This window comes from Pelophylax lessonae (assembly GCF_965119305.1).
Source record: "Pelophylax lessonae genome assembly, chromosome: 1".
Taxonomy (NCBI): domain Eukaryota; kingdom Metazoa; phylum Chordata; class Amphibia; order Anura; family Ranidae; genus Pelophylax; species Pelophylax lessonae.
The window spans coordinates 96,827,747-96,847,935 of NC_138768.1; the positions used below are offsets into that span (position 1 = coordinate 96,827,747).

A 20,189-nucleotide genomic window follows, 5' to 3' on the forward strand; every position below is an offset into this window, starting at 1 on the left:
TCCTAAATTAATATAGAAATTATATACTATATTTTCTAATTAACTTTTCTCATGATTTGGATTATTGTTATATGAGGCCGAGAATTATACTAAAAAAAATTCTGCTCTCATCAAACGTTTTCTCTCTTGTCTGTGTTTCTAAAAGGTATTAGGGTACTACAATAGATACAGCATTGACAGCAAAAACCTGATCAATGAAATCAAAGGAATTGCCAGTGACCCCAAGGAGAAATTCTTCTTTAACGTGTCAGATGAAGTTGCACTTTTAGATAAAGCTGGAACACTGGGGGAGAGAATTTTTAGCATTGAAGGTAATGCAAATTTACGGGATGTCTTCTTATTTTTATTAACAATGAAAATGAATGAAATGAAAATGTAAATGCATTACATCCGAGGGTATCATCTGAGAGCATTTTATAAAGAAACATTGACAGGTAGATTTGGGCAGCTTCTTGAATTAAAAGGGTGGAAATTTTATCTGGTCAGGTTTCTATTTCACAGGAGTTCTTCAAGAAAATGGGGACCCAACATAACAGTACTAAAGCATAGGGAACAGAGGCCCAAACAATCAGAGCAATACCAAAGGGGAAGGAAAGGTGCTTATTGGTGCATTATTAAAGGGAAAGTTAATGGAACCCATCAGAGCAGTACTAAAGGGTAAGGTACTTACCAGGCAATACTGAGGGCAAGAACAGGGGGCCCATTAGGACAGTACTAAAGGAAAGGGGGGCAATCAAGGCAGTACTAAGTGCAGAGAAAGGGATCCATAAGGCAAATACTAATGAAAGACAAAGGACACTAATCAGCACAGTGCTAAAGGGCAGGGAAAGAGGGAGTATGAGTTATCATAGTAAATGTAGAAGAACATTGATGTTTTCTCTATTTTTTACATAGACATATATTCAATATATCAATGTCAACTTTAGAAAAATCAATATTAATTATATATATATATATATATATATATATTAATTTACAATTTTAGGAACCACGCAAGGAGGTGAAACCTTCCAGATGGAAATGTCACAAGTAGGCTTCAGTGCCCAGTACTCACAGAACAAGGTATAATAAATATTATAAGTATACTAAAGTGTGATTTTAGTAACGGGCCTGATCATGTGTGTGTGTGTGTGTGTGTGTGTAAAAGCTGAAGTTTAGGAAAACCACTTAATGTACAGATGAAATACATACAGTATATGGAAAATGCTTTACCCATCAAGATATACAGTATCTCACAAAAGTACATTTTTGTAAATATTTTATTATATCTTTTCATGTGGCAACAGCTTGTATAACAGTGTAAATTTGCTGTCCCCTCAAAATAACTCAACACACAGCCATTAATGTGTAAACTGCTGGCAACAAAAGTGAGTACACCCCTAAGTGGAAATGTCCAAAGTGTCAATATTTTGTGTGTCCACCATTATTTTCCAGCACTGCCTTAACCCTTTTGGGCATGGAGTTCACCAGAGCTTCACAGGTTGCCACTGGAGTCCTCTTCCACTCCTCCATGACGACATCACAGGGCTTGTAGATGTTAGTGACCTTGCGCTCTTCCACCTTCCGTTCGAGGATGCCCCGCAGATGCTCAATAGGGCTTAGGTCTGGAGACATGCTTGGCCAGTCCATCACCTTTACCATCAGCTTCTTTAGCAAGGCAGTGGTCATCTTGGAGGTGTGTTTGGGGTCATTATGTTGGAACACTGCCCTGCGGCCCAGTCTCCTAAGGGAGGGGATCATGCTCTGCTTCAGTATGTCACAGTACATGTTAACATTCATGGCTCCCTCAATGAACTGTAGCTCCCCAGTTCTGGCAGCACTCATGCAGCCCCAGACCATGACACTCCCACCACCATGCATGACTGTAGGCAAGACACACTTGTCTTTGTACTCCTCACCTGGTTGCTGCCACACACACTTGACACTATCTGAACCAAATAAGTTTATCTTGGTCTCAACAGACCATAGGACATGGTTCCAGTAATCCATGTCCTAGGTCTGCTTGTCTTCAGCAAACTGTTTGCGGGCTTTCTTGTGCATCATTTTTAGAAGAGGCTTCCTTCTGGGATGACAGCCATGCAGTGTTCAGCGTATGGTCTGAGCACTGGCAGGCTGACCCCCCACCCCTTCAACCTCTGCAGAAATGCTGGCAGCACTCATACGTCTATTTCACAAAGACAAACTCTAGATATGATGTTGAGCATGTGCACTCAACATCTTTGGTTGACTATGGCGAGGCCTGTTCTGAGTGGAACCTGTCCTGTTAAACCGCTGTATGGTCTTGGCCACCTTGCTGCAGCTCAATTTCAGGGTCTTGGCAATTTTCTTTTAGCCTAGGCCATCTTATGTAGAGCAACAATTCTTTTTTTCAGACCTTTTAGAGAGTTCATGTTGAACTTCCAGTGACCAGTATGAGGGAGTGAGAGCGATAACACCAAATTTAACACACCTCAGACCTTGTAACACTAACAAGTCACATGAAACCGGGGAGAGAAAATGGCTAATTGGGCTCAATTTAAACATTTTCATTTAGGGGTGTACTTACTTTTGTTGCCAGCGGTTTAGACATTAATGGCTGTGTGTTGATTTATTTTGAGGGGACAGCAAATTTACCCTGTTATACAAGCTGTACATTCACTACATTTTAGCAAAGTGTCATTTCTTCTGTGTTGTCACATGAAAAGATAGAATAAAATATTTATAAAAATGCGAGGTGTGTACTCACTTTTGTAAGATACTGTATATATATATACATATATATATATATATATATATATATATATATATATATATAAAATAAATTGGCACTTCAGTAAAAAAAAAAATTGTACAGTTATTGAGTAATTGGCTAAAATAAATACAAGAGCAACTAAGTAGGGCTTGGGGTAAGAGTGAGAACATAGTCCACTATCTACATATAGCAATATAGAGTACTGCCTGTTCTTTCATATATCTTGGCATAGTTATCATCTCACCTCTTTTGTGCAATAGCCAAGCATCATCCTAAAGGCTGCCAAGCAAAATATGTTTGCTTTCTGTGTCTAATTATTTCTTTTACAATGCATTCTAAGAACTGTAATTTCCCATATGTATGCCAATAAACTGATATAAACACAAATTCACTACAGATGTAACATTGCAATTTTTACATTCACTACTGTGTCCTGTAGTGACGTAGGGGACTGGCGGAAGCAACCACAGTACATAGCATTCAACACTCCTAGAAGTGTTGAATGTGATAATTTAGAGTCAGCACCTGCTGGAGAGGTAAGTAGATAGAAGTTACTGTTCTTACTAAAGGTAAGAACAGTCATGTTTTTTCAGGTGCCCTTTCTTAAGCAAAATAAAAAGATAAAAAGGTAGGGGTCAAAACAGGGTCTGCCCCACACCCCACCTCCCTCTCAACTTGGGGGACAGTTGGGAAGATGATAAGGTCTGAGGGTTGCAGTACTCCTTTCTCAGGGATGTCTGATATAAAGATGGGTCTCTAAACATTACTACTGTAACAATACCCACACATTTAATAAACTGGGTTCAAGCCTTTCTAAAATGCCAGTAGACCTCAAGTGACACCATTTTCACTATTCAAAATGCTGGGTGGTGGCACTGGTCCTATTTTGAATATATGCTTTACTTCTTCCTGTGTGCTGAGCTTATGTATAAGACCTAAGCGTGCCTCCAACCTGAAGAGGATGGAGGCATGGTACGCTGTTTCAAAAGACGTTGCCCCTTTTGCCTATGCCTCAGCATGGTCCTGATAACCAAACTAGAATTCACACAAGCAATGTACCTATAGGTAATTAACTGTTGGTTTGATTATATCACAATCTTAATATATTACTATGCCTCACAGAAATCACTGGTGTTGGGAGCTGTTGGTGCTTATGACTGGAGTGGCACTGTTGTGCATCAGAATTCAAACCAGTTTTCTATTTTCCCCTACAACGCATTTGAAAAGGTCCTTTATGACCGAAACCAAAGTTCTTATCTAGGTAAGTTTGAGGTTCATAAAGGAAAGTTCATTACTACATAATTTTTTTTTTTAATATCTTTATCACTGGCTATAGGTATGTGTAGTCCTCAAACTGTGAAGTTAGGCACATATGACTCAAGGCACCATTCCTGTCAATAAAATATTTAAAAAGATGCTGAATAAATATGTCCTTGTATCATACAACTCTAACACACATCTAGATAAAGAAGACTTTCTGACTGTATTGAAGATGGTATAGTTTTTCCTGGAGACTTTTTCTATGTCTTTAATTTATTACCTTCTTTCTGGAGTAGCTGCTAAAACAGAAATGATATCCAAAATATATTTCTGTTAGGATGCAAAGGACAGATCTTGAACACCAACTGGACCTTCCCCACTGTACAAAGAGTTCTCCCCACACTTGTCTTATATATACCAGATTTGCTTTGCAGCTGGTCTGCTTGTCAACCAACAGCTTGTGTGGTCGCCATATATTACTATGAAGAATCCACTGGAGAGAATCACTGCCCCCTTGTACACAAAAAAAGAGAAATCCAGTTAGGTTAGAGTTGTTTTGCAATATAAAACATATTTGCATCTATTTTATCTAATTAAGGCAGGAACATGTAGCTACATTTAGAAGGTATGTCCTATTTAGAAGGCTTGTCCTCTCTAAAGTATAACTCCATGCTATAGCTCTGCCGTCAGTCCATTTCTGGCTAAATAATAGCTAGGTGCTTGTACACTATTCCTGTAAACCAAGCTTGTCATTGACACACCCTGGGGGTACTCCAAGATTGAGCAGCACTTACATGACAGTATATGAGTTCTGTGGAGTTGGGTATATGCTTCTGGTCAGGCAGTGGAAGGAAACCTACAGGAGTTCTGCTTTAACTCCAGGCAATAAGCTCCCAGGCCACGTTGGTATTTTATTTTTAAAGGCTAGTTTTTTATTAGGTTTCAGCACAGAAAATGTAACAAACAAACCAAAAACATCAGTACAGCATTGTATATCAGAAAAAGAAAATCCAATACAGCATTGTCGTGTAACCAAAGGATCTGGACAAGTATGCAATGTCAGCGAAACCGTTAGTGAAAAACGTAAATTATATTTAAAATGCTGTAGCCATCTTATTGAAAAATAAAAACAAAACACATGAACCAAAAGAAAATAACCTAAACCACACTGCTGAAATACAGGTAAAGGTCTGTACTCTACAGCTGGAGGAGTATCTCAAAACACAACATATATCCCTGGAATTCAGCATTAGCAGAGTCATTGGTCATACATCAATATCCCCAGAGGTAAGCCACCCAGCCCAGATTTTTTTTCAAACTTTTTGGTGCAACTCCCTAAAGGAATTGGTCAACTTATACAGCAGTAGCAATTTATTAATTAATACAACCCAAAATTGAAGAGTAGGAGGGGAGGGTTCTTAATTTGAGTGCTAAAGCTTTGTTTGCATAAAAGAACACCCTCCGTAATAGGGTCTTCTGAGAGCACCCAGGCATATTATGGATGTAATTACATACCAGCCCAGCATTTAAGACAGGAAAAAAGTAGACAAATAAACTGTATGAGGAAATAAGTTTGTCTTAGATGTTGCTACCCCCTATGTTACTGAAAGCTGCAGGTTTTGGATTCCGTACCATTATACCCTCCTGTCAGCATCTCTTCATAGGAAGCTTGCGTCTTGGGAAAAAAAACCTACATCTGATTTTAATGACTGTCTTGGTATGTCATATGAAAACCATATGCTGTGAAGTAATTTGCTTTCTGAGTGTGTTCCATACATCTATTTTGCAGGATATTCTGTTGCCGTTCTCAATGTAGGAAACTCAGTGAACTTTGTTGCTGGAGCCCCAAGAACAAACTACACTGGTCAGGTTGTGGTTTACACCATTAATAATAAGGGTAATGTGACGATCCTTCAGATACAGAAAGGAGAACAGGTATGTGAACCCGGTGGAAGCTTACATATTTCTCATTAACAAGCCTGAAGTCTTGACTGCCTGTATTGCTGCTCTACCTTTCTGTACCATAAACAATAGTTGAAGAATGGTAGAATCATGGTCCAATGGTTCATTCTTTGAGACACTTGGCTCTCAGGGACCCATTTGACCTGGTTCAAAGTTTATGCAGTGCATTATTCATTTGGGCATAATTGTGGTTGTTAGTTCGGAGACCCACCAGACTGTAATATTGTCTTTGAACCCAAGATGACTCCGAACCCTAACCTCATCCCTCTTTGTTGGCTACCATTATCATAGTTTTGCCTTGTCTTCAGATCTGACAATCTCCTAGAATCTTTACATTTATTTAGGGCATTGATGTTTTTTGCCTTTCTACAGCATAATCAATGTAAAAGTGGGGAGATTGTCCATGATGCCTTTTTTTTTCCAATTTATTTGCAGATTGGTTCCTATTTTGGCAGTGTATTGTGTGCTCTAGATGTGGACAAGGATTCTATCACAGATGTGTTGTTAGTAGGAGCCCCCATGTTCATGAATGAGAACAAGAAAGAACAAGGAAAAGTGTATCTATTTTCCATCAATGGGGTAAAGTCTATATTCTTTTTTTTTTTTTTTAATTTTAAAAACGTAATAAAATTGATTATTCAATATTACAATGTCAATTAATTCCATGAGTTTTTTTAGTGAGATATATACAGAAATGTATTTCTCTCCTTTTTTTTTTTTTTTTTTTTAGGGAACTTTAAATCAGCGTGAACAGTTGGAGGGCCCTGATAAACTGGACAATGCTCGTTTTGGAGCAGCCATAGCAGCACTATCCGATATCGATCTGGATGGTTTTAATGATGTTATTGTTGGAGCACCTTTAGAAAATGAGGCCAGTGGGGCTGTTTATATTTACAACGGAAAGAAAAATACAATTAGGACTAAATATTCCCAGGTATGGACACATATGAAAGTTACAATTTGAATACATTTATTTTTTATAATTGTAAATATATGAGCAGATACAGATATCAGAAGACACCCTGAGAACTTCATGTGTTTTATTTTGGAAGAGGTGAAGTTGATTAAAGGATTTGAATAGACACGACCCAAATTCACCACAAACCTCCTTCTCCACCTCTAGATCATGTTCGAGCATGATTTTTTTTTTCTCTTGTTATCACCGGGCAAAATTCTTATAGGGGCAGCTACTGGGACCCAGTTCCTAACATAAACAAACCACCAGAACTACAGTACATTTCCCAAAAGCCCTTTCCTTAAAGCATGAGGGCTTTTCGAAGGAAAGGCAACAATATTGTTTGTTGGGAAAAAAGGGCCAGAAAGAGGTAAAGAGGGACAGAAATGGGTGGGGAAAGGAAGAGTTCTGTAGCCCAGCAGGCAGGACTGACAAGACTGGTTGGGATTTCAGAACATAAAAGGCATGCTGGTGTCAACTAACTTTAAAATCCTTGGAATAGCAACAAACTAGAGGTTCTAGAGGAACTAGAGAACTTTGGTTCCCACAACCAACTTTTATTCAGGTAGACTGTTGTCAGAATGATGATTGTGCAATTGTTGGAAAGCTAGAATTAAAGCCTATGCTTAGTTAAAATTAAAAACATAAAAATCAACACAAGGGACATATCTTACAGAATGTACAATGTATCCCTTGTGTTGATTCTTCTTCTTTCAGGAGAAATCGTCTTCCATCTCTGCCCATCTCCACCGATGTAATCTTCCAATGCAGTGGGAGTAAATACAGCTAAAGGGCTGTCAGGAGCTCTCTTCAAGAGAGCTTGACTATGCCCATCCTTTCCAGCCAGATACGTGATCTATAGAAGCTGTAGTACAGCTGTGGTAAGATTGACAATCAATCTTCAAAAAAAGACTGAATCAAACATACACGTGTGCTCATTTTTTGCAATTACAATGGGAAACTATTCAAAAACATTAAAAAAGTTTCCAAGCTGAATGTTAACCTTTTCAGCATTGTTTAGAGGTTATTTCACTGCCACTTGTAATTAAACGTCATTGGTAACCTCTATTTCTCAAATGCAGAGACCCCCAGTTTGTTAGAGAAAGAAATGTAGCTAATTAAAATACACACACATATGCACACATTGCACTGATTTGATTGATAAATGGTTTTCTTTCTTTTAGAAAATACTTGGATCCTCAGTTAACCCACAATTGCAGTTTTTTGGAAGATCAGTTGATGGACACATTGATTTAAATGGAGATTCCATCACTGATGTGTCTGTTGGTGCTTTTGGAAAAGTAGTACAGTTTTGGTGAGTAAATCAAATAACTAAATTGGAATTATTAGGCCAACATATCATACGGAGAGCCTGAACATGTCAACCCTCCACCCTGATAGTGCTAACAAAACAGGAACCTCTTCTCTACCAGTAAATGGGTTGTTTGCATTCCAGTTAATACTCATAAATATTTAAAAGAGATAGAAATATGAAAGCTGTGATTGTTGACCTTTTGAAGTTGCAAGCTTTAGGTCTCATGCACACTGGACGTTTTTACAGCTGCTGTTTTTGGTGTTAGATTTTTTTTCTGCAGCCAGTAAACTCCCCAGCATGTCCATGCACACATAGGCTGTTATCTGCGGTTTTTGGCAAGGGCATTTTCTGGCTGGAAAAAAAAACCCCAAACTAGTGGGTTTTAAGAGGCGTTTTTACGAACTAGTGGTTTTTAAGAGGCGTTTTTTAGGCTGTAAAAACGCTCTAACTCTAAATAAGGCTGAAAACAGCTGAAAAAACTAGTCTATTCTGCGTTTATCAGCAGTTTTGAGCCATAAGCTTTTGTGGGAGTATAGTTTTGCTAAAAAAAAAGCTAAAAGACGCTGAAAAATGCTGCTGCAAAAAAGCTGAAAAACTCTTTCTACAGCTACAGCTTTCTAATGACAATTTGATAATGTGTAGTGTGTATGAGGCCTTAGGGCTGCAATTTTTTATCTTTCCTTCACTGCTTTGGATAATCATATGGGTAATAGATGTACAGTTTAGCTTAGGTGTATTATTGCTTCTTGTAGGTATCTTCACTTTACATGCATATACTATAGATTTGCCAACTATTTTAGCCCAATTCCAGCCATGTTTGTTTTAGATGGGGAATAGTGGGGAAGAGTAAAATTTTCTGGTATATTTTTGTTTCTGTCTGAACCTCATTGGAAAGATATTTACTTAAATGCGTGTTCCCGTGACACCTTTACATAAAAGAGGGGTGCAGATGTCACCAGGACAGGGAGACGTGGAGAGCAATACAGATATTACCAGAAGTTCTAACCTGTCTTCACTCTACTGAAAAAATGGTTTTGTTTTTTTCTGTGTCCCTGTTGATGAAATTTCCTGTCCTGACAGCAACGAAAACCTCAGAAAGGATTGAAAACTTCCCTGCTCTATACAAACCAAAAAAGGGTTTTGGTTGGAGTTAGACTTTTACCAACTTTACCAACTTTTGCCAGCAATTCCCAGCTTTCAGAAGTAATAGCTGAGAGTTGTGAATAAATACAGCAGCTTGTATCAAACAATGGACTGTGGACATTTTTGCCATGTTCTCTGGACTGCTCCAATCATGCACCTGTGACTCAAAAAACGCACCAAAACGCACCACTGGTGTGTTTTTCGTGTGTTTTCTATACAAGTCAATGGGGAATGGGCTTCTGAAAAGCACACCAATGATGCAGCATGCAGGAATAAAAACACACGGCACCCGCAGTGCAGTGGTGTGAAGGGTTCCATATGATTTAAAGAGATACATTTTTTTCATGCATTTTTCTTTCACCTTTCTAGCACAAAAAATGCATCAAAAGCATTTCAGTGTAAAAGTGCCCTTATAGAGAGATGAAACATAATGTTGATTTTGTATCTACTCTGTTTCATACATCTTCAAATCAAAAGGATAAGCTTCAATCTGCAAATACTGTCAGTGAAAGCAATCTGACAAATAAAAAAAATAGTTTTAAATAAAATGTGTTCCTATTTAATCTTTTATTAACCCTTAGTTTACCTTATTCATCCGTAATTAAAGGAGAAGTACAGCCAAAGCTTGTTTGGCTGTACTTCTCTTGTGGAGAACGGGAGTGCAGTTCGTATTGCACTCTGGCGACCCATTTTCAGCAGATAGCAGGCTGAAGCCCACTGTCAGCTGACGCCACAGTGCCGGACTATGCTGGGGAAAGATTGCAACCATATGGTCGGGTTCCACCCAGGAGTCTGGACTGGCACCTGGCTCAGCCTCTCAGCGAGGAGCTTAGCGCCTGAGCCAGCTGCTCCTGCCCCCTCCACAGCCCAGTGAACGCTGTGCACAGGGCTCTAGTGAACACCGGAAGGGCAGAGCAGACAGCAGTGACTTACAGTCACGGAGCACCGAGAACCAAGTGATCAGCGGTGTTTGATTGCTCAATTTTAGAGCCGGTGGGGAACAGCTAGGCAAGTATGATTCTTTAATAAAAAAAAAAAAAATTTAAATCCTAAACTTTTTTTTTTTTAACTCACTCTTCCCCCTTTCCCCTTAACTATAATTTTCTTTTTTTTTTTTTTTTTTAATTTCTATTTTTTTAACCATTATTATCTAAACTTGTTTTGATTTTAATTGTTTTGTTCATTTATTCTCTTTATATTTCATCCATATTTAATGCTTTAGGTCATTGTAGCCGTATTAGTGCACTTGCGACAGAGACAATTGAGTACTGTCCGTGATACTTTTTTTATTTGCACTAACATACAATTTTTCAGGACAAGCTTTCGGGGTATGTCCCCTTCTTCAAGATCCAAGCAGTACTGATTCACAAAATGTTTAGCAGAATGGTAAAAAAACACAAAATCTCTAAGCCAAAGAAAAAAAAAGAGAAAACCAGACAAACATAAACAAATTTAACTGGCAATGGTAATAAAACTAGCATTCTGCTAAACATTTTGTGAATCAGTACTGCTTGGATCTTGAAGAAGGGGACATACCCCGAAAGCTTGTCCTGAAAAATTGTATGTTAGTGCAAATAAAAAAAGTATCACGGACAGTACTCAATTGTCTCTATCCATATTTAACAAATTCTTCCCCTTCTCCCTTTAACTATTATTATCCCAATTTCTTTATTTTTTTGTTTATTTCTATACAGTTTATATCCAATCCAATCAATCATATCTAAACTTTTTGTTTTTATTCATCTTGTTCATTCATTTTGTTTGGTGTTGCCTTAAAAAAGTGCAAAATTTAAAAATTTGCAATGCTTTACACTGCAAACATAAATGTATTGACATTTTAAATGGGACAAACTATAAAATACAAGGTATACTTTTTACATACATTAACAATAATTAAAAAAAAAAACCTGTAATCTAGTAGAAACAAGTTTTCTTTTTTCAGTGTTACATTTTTTTTGTCTTTGGATTACATAAAAAAATTATTTTTGCAAGGCAAAAACAAGAATGCCTTGTTTGTTCAAAAAAACAAAAAACAAAAAAAACACACATATGCATGACTTTATGATCTTACGTAATTACAAAATGATTGCCCAAAAAATAGGCCCATAAACAGATGAAAATGTAAAAATTTCCCTGGTCAATTAGGGGTGTACAGGTGTGGGTGCTGAGTTAATTATTTTTTAATGTAAAATATCTTTCTTCCTTTGCAGGTCACTGGGTATAGCAGATGTGACTATAAAAGCATCATTTATCCCAGATAAAATAATTCTCACAAACAAAAATAGTGAGATTACTTTAAAAATCTGCTTTATGGCAACATTCAGACCAGCTAATACCAAGGGTCAAACAAGTGAGTATAATAGTATTAATAATAATAACAACGATAAATACCATCAGCTACTGTACCCACAATAAACAATAATCTAAGGGACCTAGTTATAATGTTCAGTATTGTACTATTTCTCATTTAAAATGTAGATTTTGATTGTTTCATGTTTTCATAAAGCTTTTCTCATTGCGACTCATCTGCCGCAATGACCCAATACTTCTTAGTACAGGGAGAGCTACTTTCACCAAATGCACACTAAACTCACAGAAATAAGCACTTCTTGTTGCTGGGGAAAACAGGGGTGTAGGTGCTACAACATTCCCACATAACAGCTCTGCCCAGTGCTCAAACCTCAAGGCTGCCGACACCTCCAACGTATCAGAATAAGGAAAGGGATGGTCGGCACCCAGGGTGACATCCAAAAAATGGTATTCCTTTATTGAAAAAATGTGTACAACACTGTAAAAACAGCCTACGCATTTGGGACATTAGTCCTTAGTCATGGCCATTGCCATGGTCATGACTAAGGTCGGAAACGCGTAAGCTGTTTTTGCAGCATTTGTACATGTCTTTTCAATAAAAGAATACCATTTTTTGGATGTCATCCTGAGTGCCGACCATCCCTTTACAACAGTGTTAATTTTGGCAGCAAATTTCAATTTAGTTTTAGTCTTAGTCTTAGGACTAAAATGGCATTTTAGTTTTAGTCCTATTTTAGTCTTCTGCAAGTGTTTTAGTTTTAGTCGTATTTAGTCGACTAAAACTCCAGTATATTTTAGTGGACTAAAAAGCCCTACATTTTAGTCGACTAAAACTCATTTTAGTCATCTATAATCAAATGGGTGTAGTTCAATTGTAATTTGTAATGCATTATTTAAGCATTTCTCTACAATTTCCAAACTCATTATATACTACTGCTGGTCCTGGAGTGAAAAATCTAATATGTTATTATTTATGCTTTGAGCATGCACCAGTGTTAATTTTTGGCAGCAAATTTCGATTTAGTTTTAGTTATAGTCTTTTGACTAAAATGCCATTTTAGTTTTAGTCGTATTTTAGTCTTAAGACTAAAATGCCATTTTAGTTTTAGTCGTATTTTAGTCATCTGAATTGTGTTAGTCGACGAAAACATTTTAGTCGGTTTTAGTCGACGAAATTAACACTGCTTTACAACTTCTTGTTGCTCTACAATTTTCGCGTCACTATTTAAGCATTAGTGAAAAAATTAAGTCAAATCTATTCTGTGGATGATTTAAGTGAAGCCTGCTACTTTGGGTTTAATGACTGCTGCTGAAATATGCTTTAACCTTAGCAGTCATTGTTTTGGAAAGTGTTATGTGTTTTCACCATATTTGGTTCATATGCTGTGGATCATAAAATCTGAACAGTGTTACTATGTCTAGTAAAGACAGAGAAGGTTCTAACAGATCTAGGATCAAACCTTTGGTCGAGCAGTTGTGTAGCGTGTAGGGTAGAAATGTAGCAGAGATGAGAAGAGTCAAACAAATGTGTGGGTGGGTTAAAGCCAAAGGTCAGTACTAGGAGATTAACAAGTTGGTATCGGGACGAAGATGAAAGACAGGAGATAGTGTTGTGTGTCAAAGCCTAAGTTTATGCAGGCAGAGGTCACTATAGCTGAGGTTTGCAGCAGAAGACCAGTCAATCACGCTAAAGAATTGAATTCAAGAGCCAAATTAAACCATGGTATTAGAAGCTAGACTAAAGTGGAAAATGTAAAAGACAGTACAACCAATCACTAAGCAGGTATATGTTTGCCTTAAAGCGTGGCACACCTGAACTGTGAGCACATAGACAGAAACAAGCTGAGGTGTGGGTGGAGGGCAAGGGAGTAGATACAGTGGTTAACAAGGCTGCAGGGCGCTTGGGTAGGGTGCAGGAGAACAGATATTGGTGGCTCAGCAGATGAACTCGGCAACCTGGCTTTGAGCAATGGTGAGCAGATGTGGGCAACAGACATGTTAGTTCCTTAAAGAAGAATTTTACCTTTTATGAAGGATAACCTTTTATAATTTTAACATTTTCACCATTATTTTATGCCACTCAACATCTGGCATACATTTAATGGAGGTAAATGTAGGAAGGAACTCTTTTCAGTAGTGGTGTAATAGTTTTTTCTGTCCATATTACATCAGATTTCACCATTCTTTCTACTTTTCAGTAATGTTTTAGATTTTAACAGTTATGTCAAACTGCCAAACTGGGGAAAAACAGGTTGCTGAGATTTATAAATAGGCCTCTACGTGTTGTTTGTAACATTTCAGAGATCAGAATAAATCTTAGAGACAATATTTGTTTCTTGGTATATTCATTTTATACAGTAAATACTCACCTTATTCCACAACATACCTTGATGCCTGATTTTGCTTGTCTTTGTGCAGTGGCTATTACTTACAACGCTACATTAGATGCCGACCTCTTGTCTTCACGAGTGACATCTAGAGGGCAATTTAAGGAGACCGGTGACAGAGCTATAACGAGAAATGTTGATATTAGCACAGAAGAAAGATGTTTTGAACACATTTTTAATGTCCAGGTAGGTTCAAAATGAACAATTTTATGCTCAATGGGTAAGAATTTCCCTTCTACTGTTTCTTGTTATTGCCACATGATGCTGCTTAAAGTATAACTAAAGGCACAACTTTTTTAAGTTTTGGATAGAATGCAGAGGGATTCAAAATGATTGTTAGCTTTTATTGCTGTCTGTGCCCCCGTTAGGGAGATTTACCCTCTCTATTTGTCCTGTTTACCATTATCATTCAAAGTGTAAGTAAAAGAAAATCCCTAATTTTGGGTTGTCTCCAGAAAATTACTAGAGAGGAAATCTTCCAATGGGGACACTAGTTCTAGTGACCTGGGGGTTCCCAAGGAATTTCCTAAATTTGCTGGGATTTCCTCTCATTTTCTGTTTAGCTATGGGGCAGGAAGTGAAGAGAAATCCCTGTAATAGGACACAGATGACGAAAATCTTTTTTTAAAGTCATTATAACCCTTTCTATCCAAATTGAAAAAAAAAAGTTTTGCCTACCCTTATTATACCTAGTACATATAAATCTTGTTGACAGTTGACAGTATTGACAGTATTTCAACCCTCTAATTCTAACTATAAATTTATGGTATAGTAGATGCAATGAGGTCTATGAGATGACTTCATTGCAACATTTCATCCCCACTGTATAGGAACACTTCTGGATACCTCCATTTAAGGGGATGATGAGAGGTCTCTGCATGAACAGGAATACCATGTGGTGCCTCCAGTTCACCATGGCTAGTGTGCTGCAGATTGGCCCTGATCAGCTTCTTGGACCCAACAGTTGGGGCACATGATACATCTCCTACACCTACAGTTGTACCACCATTGTGAACAGTATATGGTGGCTAATGCATCTACTGCTTTAGTTGTATAAGATAAGTAGTTGGGGTACTAGGGTTTCACTAAATCGCGAGTGGAACTCTATGGGTAATCCGTCTGACTCAGGGGCTTTAGATCTAGCAAAACTAGCCATTGCCTGTGTTATTTCTTCTGTTGTGAGCGTTTTTTCAAGATTTTCTACTTGAGTGGGAGTTAGTTGAGGGATGTCTAGGTCTGATAAAAAGCGAGTGATGGGTAATGTGTTCTCTGTTGTGGTTGTAGTGTATAGGCACCTAAAGAATTCGCAAAACGTTTGTTACTTCTTCAGGTTTGGTGACAAGTTCACCTTGCGGATTACGCAGGGAAATCACTACCGGCGATCTGTCATTGTTATGGGCCATATAGGCCAATAATTTGCCTGCCCTTTCTGTGTGCTCAAAAATCTTTTGTTTGGTAAAGAAAAGCTTTCTCTTGGACATCTCAAATTGTAGCTGGTTAGTTATTCTAGTTCATCTACTGCTTTAGTTAAAGAAGGATGTCAGTATTCAAGAAGGCGTTCTATGGCTATATGAAGCATTAGAGGACATGGACCCCTAAGTTGACTTCTCATTTCTGTATATACTACTCCAGTGTAATATATGTTATTTTTTATGCCCATAGTTGAAGTTGTCACTAGCACCAACAATCTGCTTAAATAAATCAGTATCTGGAGTAATTAGTGCATAAAGGCCAAAAGTTTTTTTTTAATTATGAATAGAGAAGGGGAAAAGTTATTATTGCTATCTACATCCCTGCTTGGGACATTTACCCTCATGTACTGATCTCCTGTAAGCATGACAAGGAGAAATCACTTCAGTGGAGACACACACTATGTTACAGCATAGGGCAAGGTGTCATCAGCACCCTTCACCTGGCCTGAGTGGTTAGAAGGTGAAAGGAGGTAAAAGCAGCCTCAGCTTGATTCATTCAGACCACAACTCTAACAGTTGTGATCTGGATGAATCGAGTTGAGGCTGCTTTTACCTGCTTCCCATTTTTGCACTATGCTTTGGGTCTGGATGGACCTTTCCTCGCCATCTGACCTTGACAGCCTGAGTGGGGACCCAAAAGCATTTATCATGGGTCACAACAAGGTGTCATCGGACTGAAAATGGGAAACCTCTCTGTAGGCACACCAGAAGCAATAAAAACAAAAAGTGCTTCAAACCATCTGCTACCCAACATAAAACAAATAAAAATAAAAGTTTTGGATTAAGCTTGGTTTCAAAGTAAATATGTCACAAATATAGACAATGCATACTGAGGATATAATGAAAAAATGAATAAGCAAAGATTACACTCTCTAGAAAACAGATGTTGAAAGGATTAGTGGATCCAAAAATAAAGTTCTCTGACATTAAATGCAACATTTCCTATAATGTTTAACTTTGCTCTACCCCTTCTAACTCAAAAGTGTCTCTATTGTTTCATTAATATGATGGACAGACATCCCATGGAAGCTTGGGAGGAGGGAGAGACAAGTATTAAGATCAGCATATCATTTCAGCTGCCCCTCTAGATCAGACTTTCTCAAACTTTTAAATGTGGAGGAACCCCTGAAATAACTTTCCAGGCCCAGGGAACCTCTGATAAAAAATTCAATATCTACGGCCCCTAGTACATCAGGGTGATAGTAGCTGGGAGGAATGCTCATTATATTTGTGGTGACTGGGAACCCCCCCCCCCCCCAGGGCCGGCGGCCCACCGGGAATTATCCCGGTATCCCGCTAGGCCAGTCCGGCCCTGCCCTCTTATAGATGGCTTAAAAAAAATCATTGTTGTCAGTGGTTACTCATTTGACAGATAGAAATGTCCCATTGCTCAAGGAACCCCTAGCAATCTTTGGAAGAACATTTGGGCTGTCCAGCATCCCTGATGGCACATTGAGAAGAGCCACATCCAGACACTGCAGAGGTTCCAAGTTCAGACCTATGTCCCAAAAGGAACCTGGCCTGATGAATTCAAGAATGGTTTGAGGATCACAACAAGATTGAGGTTTTGACTTGGCCTCCAAATTCTCCAGATCTCAATCAAATTAAGCATTTGTAAAGGATCTGCTACTGACAGCTTGGTGCCAGATACCACAGCATACCTTCAGAGTTCTAGTAGTGGGTGCCCATAATAGCTGGTGGGTGTGTGTATATATACATACAGTACAGTGCATACATAATATATACTGTATATTAAGGGAGTGAGGGAATATTCCAGAACTATGACCTGCCTATTTAGATTTTGGGACTTGTCGTTTTACTACATTAAACAGACCAAGGACCACAGTATTGTTTCCTGTTTACACAACGAAAAAAATTGTTCCCAGATTTGGCCTATCTGATCTGTAAGACTGACACATGGATGTGGTAAATGATATCAACATAGTCTGGTCTATTTATAACTTAATTAACTTCCGTATTTTCATTTGGGAATTTCAATGTCCCAGGCAGTGGTGGACGTGTTTGTATTTCTGAGCTCTGTGTCGTGTTCAAGCACCCAGCCAATCAGATTCCTTCTGGCACATTTACTGTGTGTATACTGTTCACCATAATTAGCTGCTGTCATTTCACATCTCCCAGACTAGGATCATGCATTCCATCAGGGCAGTAATTAAATCAGAATCACTTCACTGATAACAGGGAGAATCCCTCTGCTATCAATTACAACATATGCCTAGAAGATAAAATCCACAATGAAAATTTAGGCCCTGTGTACTAAAGCACACACTGGGGTTTATACTTAATTATAGGTGCAGAGAGAGTAATTGCATTAATCTTAAAGTGGAACTTCACTCTCTCAATCAACATTGACCATTTTTAATCCTTATGCTGCCACGTTAGTAAATAGAGAGCAAGGTCTATTCTATTTACTTGTTTGAGACGCCGTTCACACCAATACGACTTGTCAGGCGACTTGGTCAGCCTGACAAGTCGCGTTCCGTCGTGGTCCATTGACTGCTACAGGAACCGTTCTAATAGGAGAGACACAAGTCGCTCCGACTTAGAAAAAGGTTCCTGTACTACTTCGGGGCGACCTGGAGCGACTTGCATAGACATTCATTTTATGAAGTCCGTGCAAGTTGCGCCGAAGTCGCGCTGCACGCGACTTCAAAGGTCGCCCCCTAGTCGGATCCGACATAGTGTGAATGGGCTCTTAAACCTTTTTATCCATTTCTTTAGTTTCTTCCTGGTTTCTGTGCCTAGGTGATTGATGTCATACATCCCAGGAGTCTTCAGGAGGGGAGGAGGGTTATTATTAGCTAAGCACACCCTCCTGCCTGTGTGCCTGGGCTAAGGGCAGATGGATTCCAAGAAGTAAATGCTACATGAATTATCTGCCCTTACTCAAGATGGCCATGACCAGAATGCTAGGGAGTGTTTTTCAAAGTGATTTCCCAGCAAAATAAAGTATGGAGACAAGCTGAAGTTAGAAGCTGATTGGCTACAATGCACAGCTGCACCAGATTATGCACTCTCCACTTTTAGTAAATCAACCCCTTTATCTTTAGCACGTGATCACTACAGCGCAGCTGATTGGCTCTTTGTGCTGCTTCTCCCTGTCTAAGTCTGATCTCTGTTGTACAGTTGATTACAAGAGGCTAACCCAATTCACTTAAATGAGCCACATTCGGAAATACTGCCTGCCAAACTCAACAGCGAGGATAATTTTTGCTGCAGCATATGTACACTCCTGTTCACTGCCCATGCAGCTTAAAGGGGGGGAGGGGGCCCTCAACTGCATGTTTTTAACAACTCCTCCCCCCCCTCAAACACAGGCATAATCAAGGTCTAACTAAATATATTGAGGTGTCTACTTTTCAAAAAGTAGACACCCTGCATTTCTTAAAGTAGAAGACCACCTTAACACTAAAATCCCTGCATCTATAGACATCCACAATCTAACACTAACCTATCTAGCCATGTAAAGAAAAAATCTGTATACATACCTTTTTTTAAGTCGATCCGACCCGATCCCATGCTGAGCTGTCAGCCGTGGCTTCACTGTGGAGGTGGGTGCAGAGGACACAGCTGACAACGGGAGCCCCATAGTAAGTCTATGGGTGACGTCACTCCCCATTCATTTCACAGCCATTGTCGGCTGTGTCCTCTTCAGAGCTTCTGCCGCTGGAGACCGGATCGGTTCGGCTTCAAAAAAGGTATGCTTACTGATTTCTTCTTTACAGGGTAGATAGTTTAGTATTAGATCGTGGATGTCTATAGATGGATAATATTTGTTGGCAGCTGTTTTTCCTCTTCTCTGGGTTCCACCCAGAACTCCCAGAAAATATATTGGCAGGTTTACTAGATATATTTCTGAGTGTATGTAGAACTGTTGCTATGATTACAATAAAGACATTACCTTGGGAGCTTGTCTGGGGGCAGAGATTGATGTGAATCTGCTATGTTTTGTGAAAAGCACTGTAGAGTGGCTGAATAGTATGCAAACTATTATAATATAGTCCATGGATTCAAAGTTATTAATTTTTTTATTCATATATAAGTATTAAAGTAACAGAATGATATATGCATGACAAGTTTCCATTGATGAAATGACCATTAATATTTATGTTGCCAGGAGACATCGGACTCAGAAAATGCATTGGCAGTTCGCATCAATATTGCAGCTCAAAAACCAAACACCAGCCCAGTTTTAAACCCTTATTCATCTGGTTCAAGTGAATGGTTTGTAAGTATGTTTCCATTAGCATGATATTGCTCTTGTCCATTGTTTATCCTGGGAATGAACCACCACAATACTTTTATTTGAAGCAGGTGGAAGTCATGAATCTCCATAAATTGTAAATATAGTAACTGTGTCTTCTCATTTAGTGATTTTACCATGCAGGCCGAGTGGTTTTGTGGTATTATTGGGCTTTGCACCTATATTTTACCTAGTCCTAATTTGTATGGGACTAATGTGGCATAATGGTAACATCATGCTCCAGAATATGTACACAATATTTGTGAACAACATTTTGTGAACATATTCTGGAGAATGATGAGGGTTAAAGAGTTATCAACTAGATGTTGGATGTATATGATGATTTGGGGTCCTTCCTCCTCCTCATAATATAAGCCTTCAAACCAAGTTCCT

At 38.6% G+C, this 20,189-nt stretch overlaps 1 protein-coding gene across 1 annotated transcript in view; it reads left to right on the forward strand.

The window, feature by feature from the left end:
* ITGA2 (integrin subunit alpha 2) overlaps positions 1 to 20,189 on the forward strand; it is a 216,199-nt gene that overhangs the window by 149,346 nt on the left and 46,664 nt on the right. The window contains exons 9-18 of the mRNA XM_082258852.1: positions 146 to 311; positions 986 to 1,062; positions 3,854 to 3,992; positions 5,781 to 5,926; positions 6,389 to 6,532; positions 6,684 to 6,887; positions 8,093 to 8,223; positions 11,577 to 11,716; positions 14,095 to 14,249; positions 19,671 to 19,781. Of these exons, the coding sequence (XP_082114978.1) occupies positions 146 to 311; positions 986 to 1,062; positions 3,854 to 3,992; positions 5,781 to 5,926; positions 6,389 to 6,532; positions 6,684 to 6,887; positions 8,093 to 8,223; positions 11,577 to 11,716; positions 14,095 to 14,249; positions 19,671 to 19,781 (1,413 nt within the window). The remainder of the gene's footprint in view (positions 1 to 145; positions 312 to 985; positions 1,063 to 3,853; positions 3,993 to 5,780; positions 5,927 to 6,388; positions 6,533 to 6,683; positions 6,888 to 8,092; positions 8,224 to 11,576; positions 11,717 to 14,094; positions 14,250 to 19,670; positions 19,782 to 20,189) is intronic.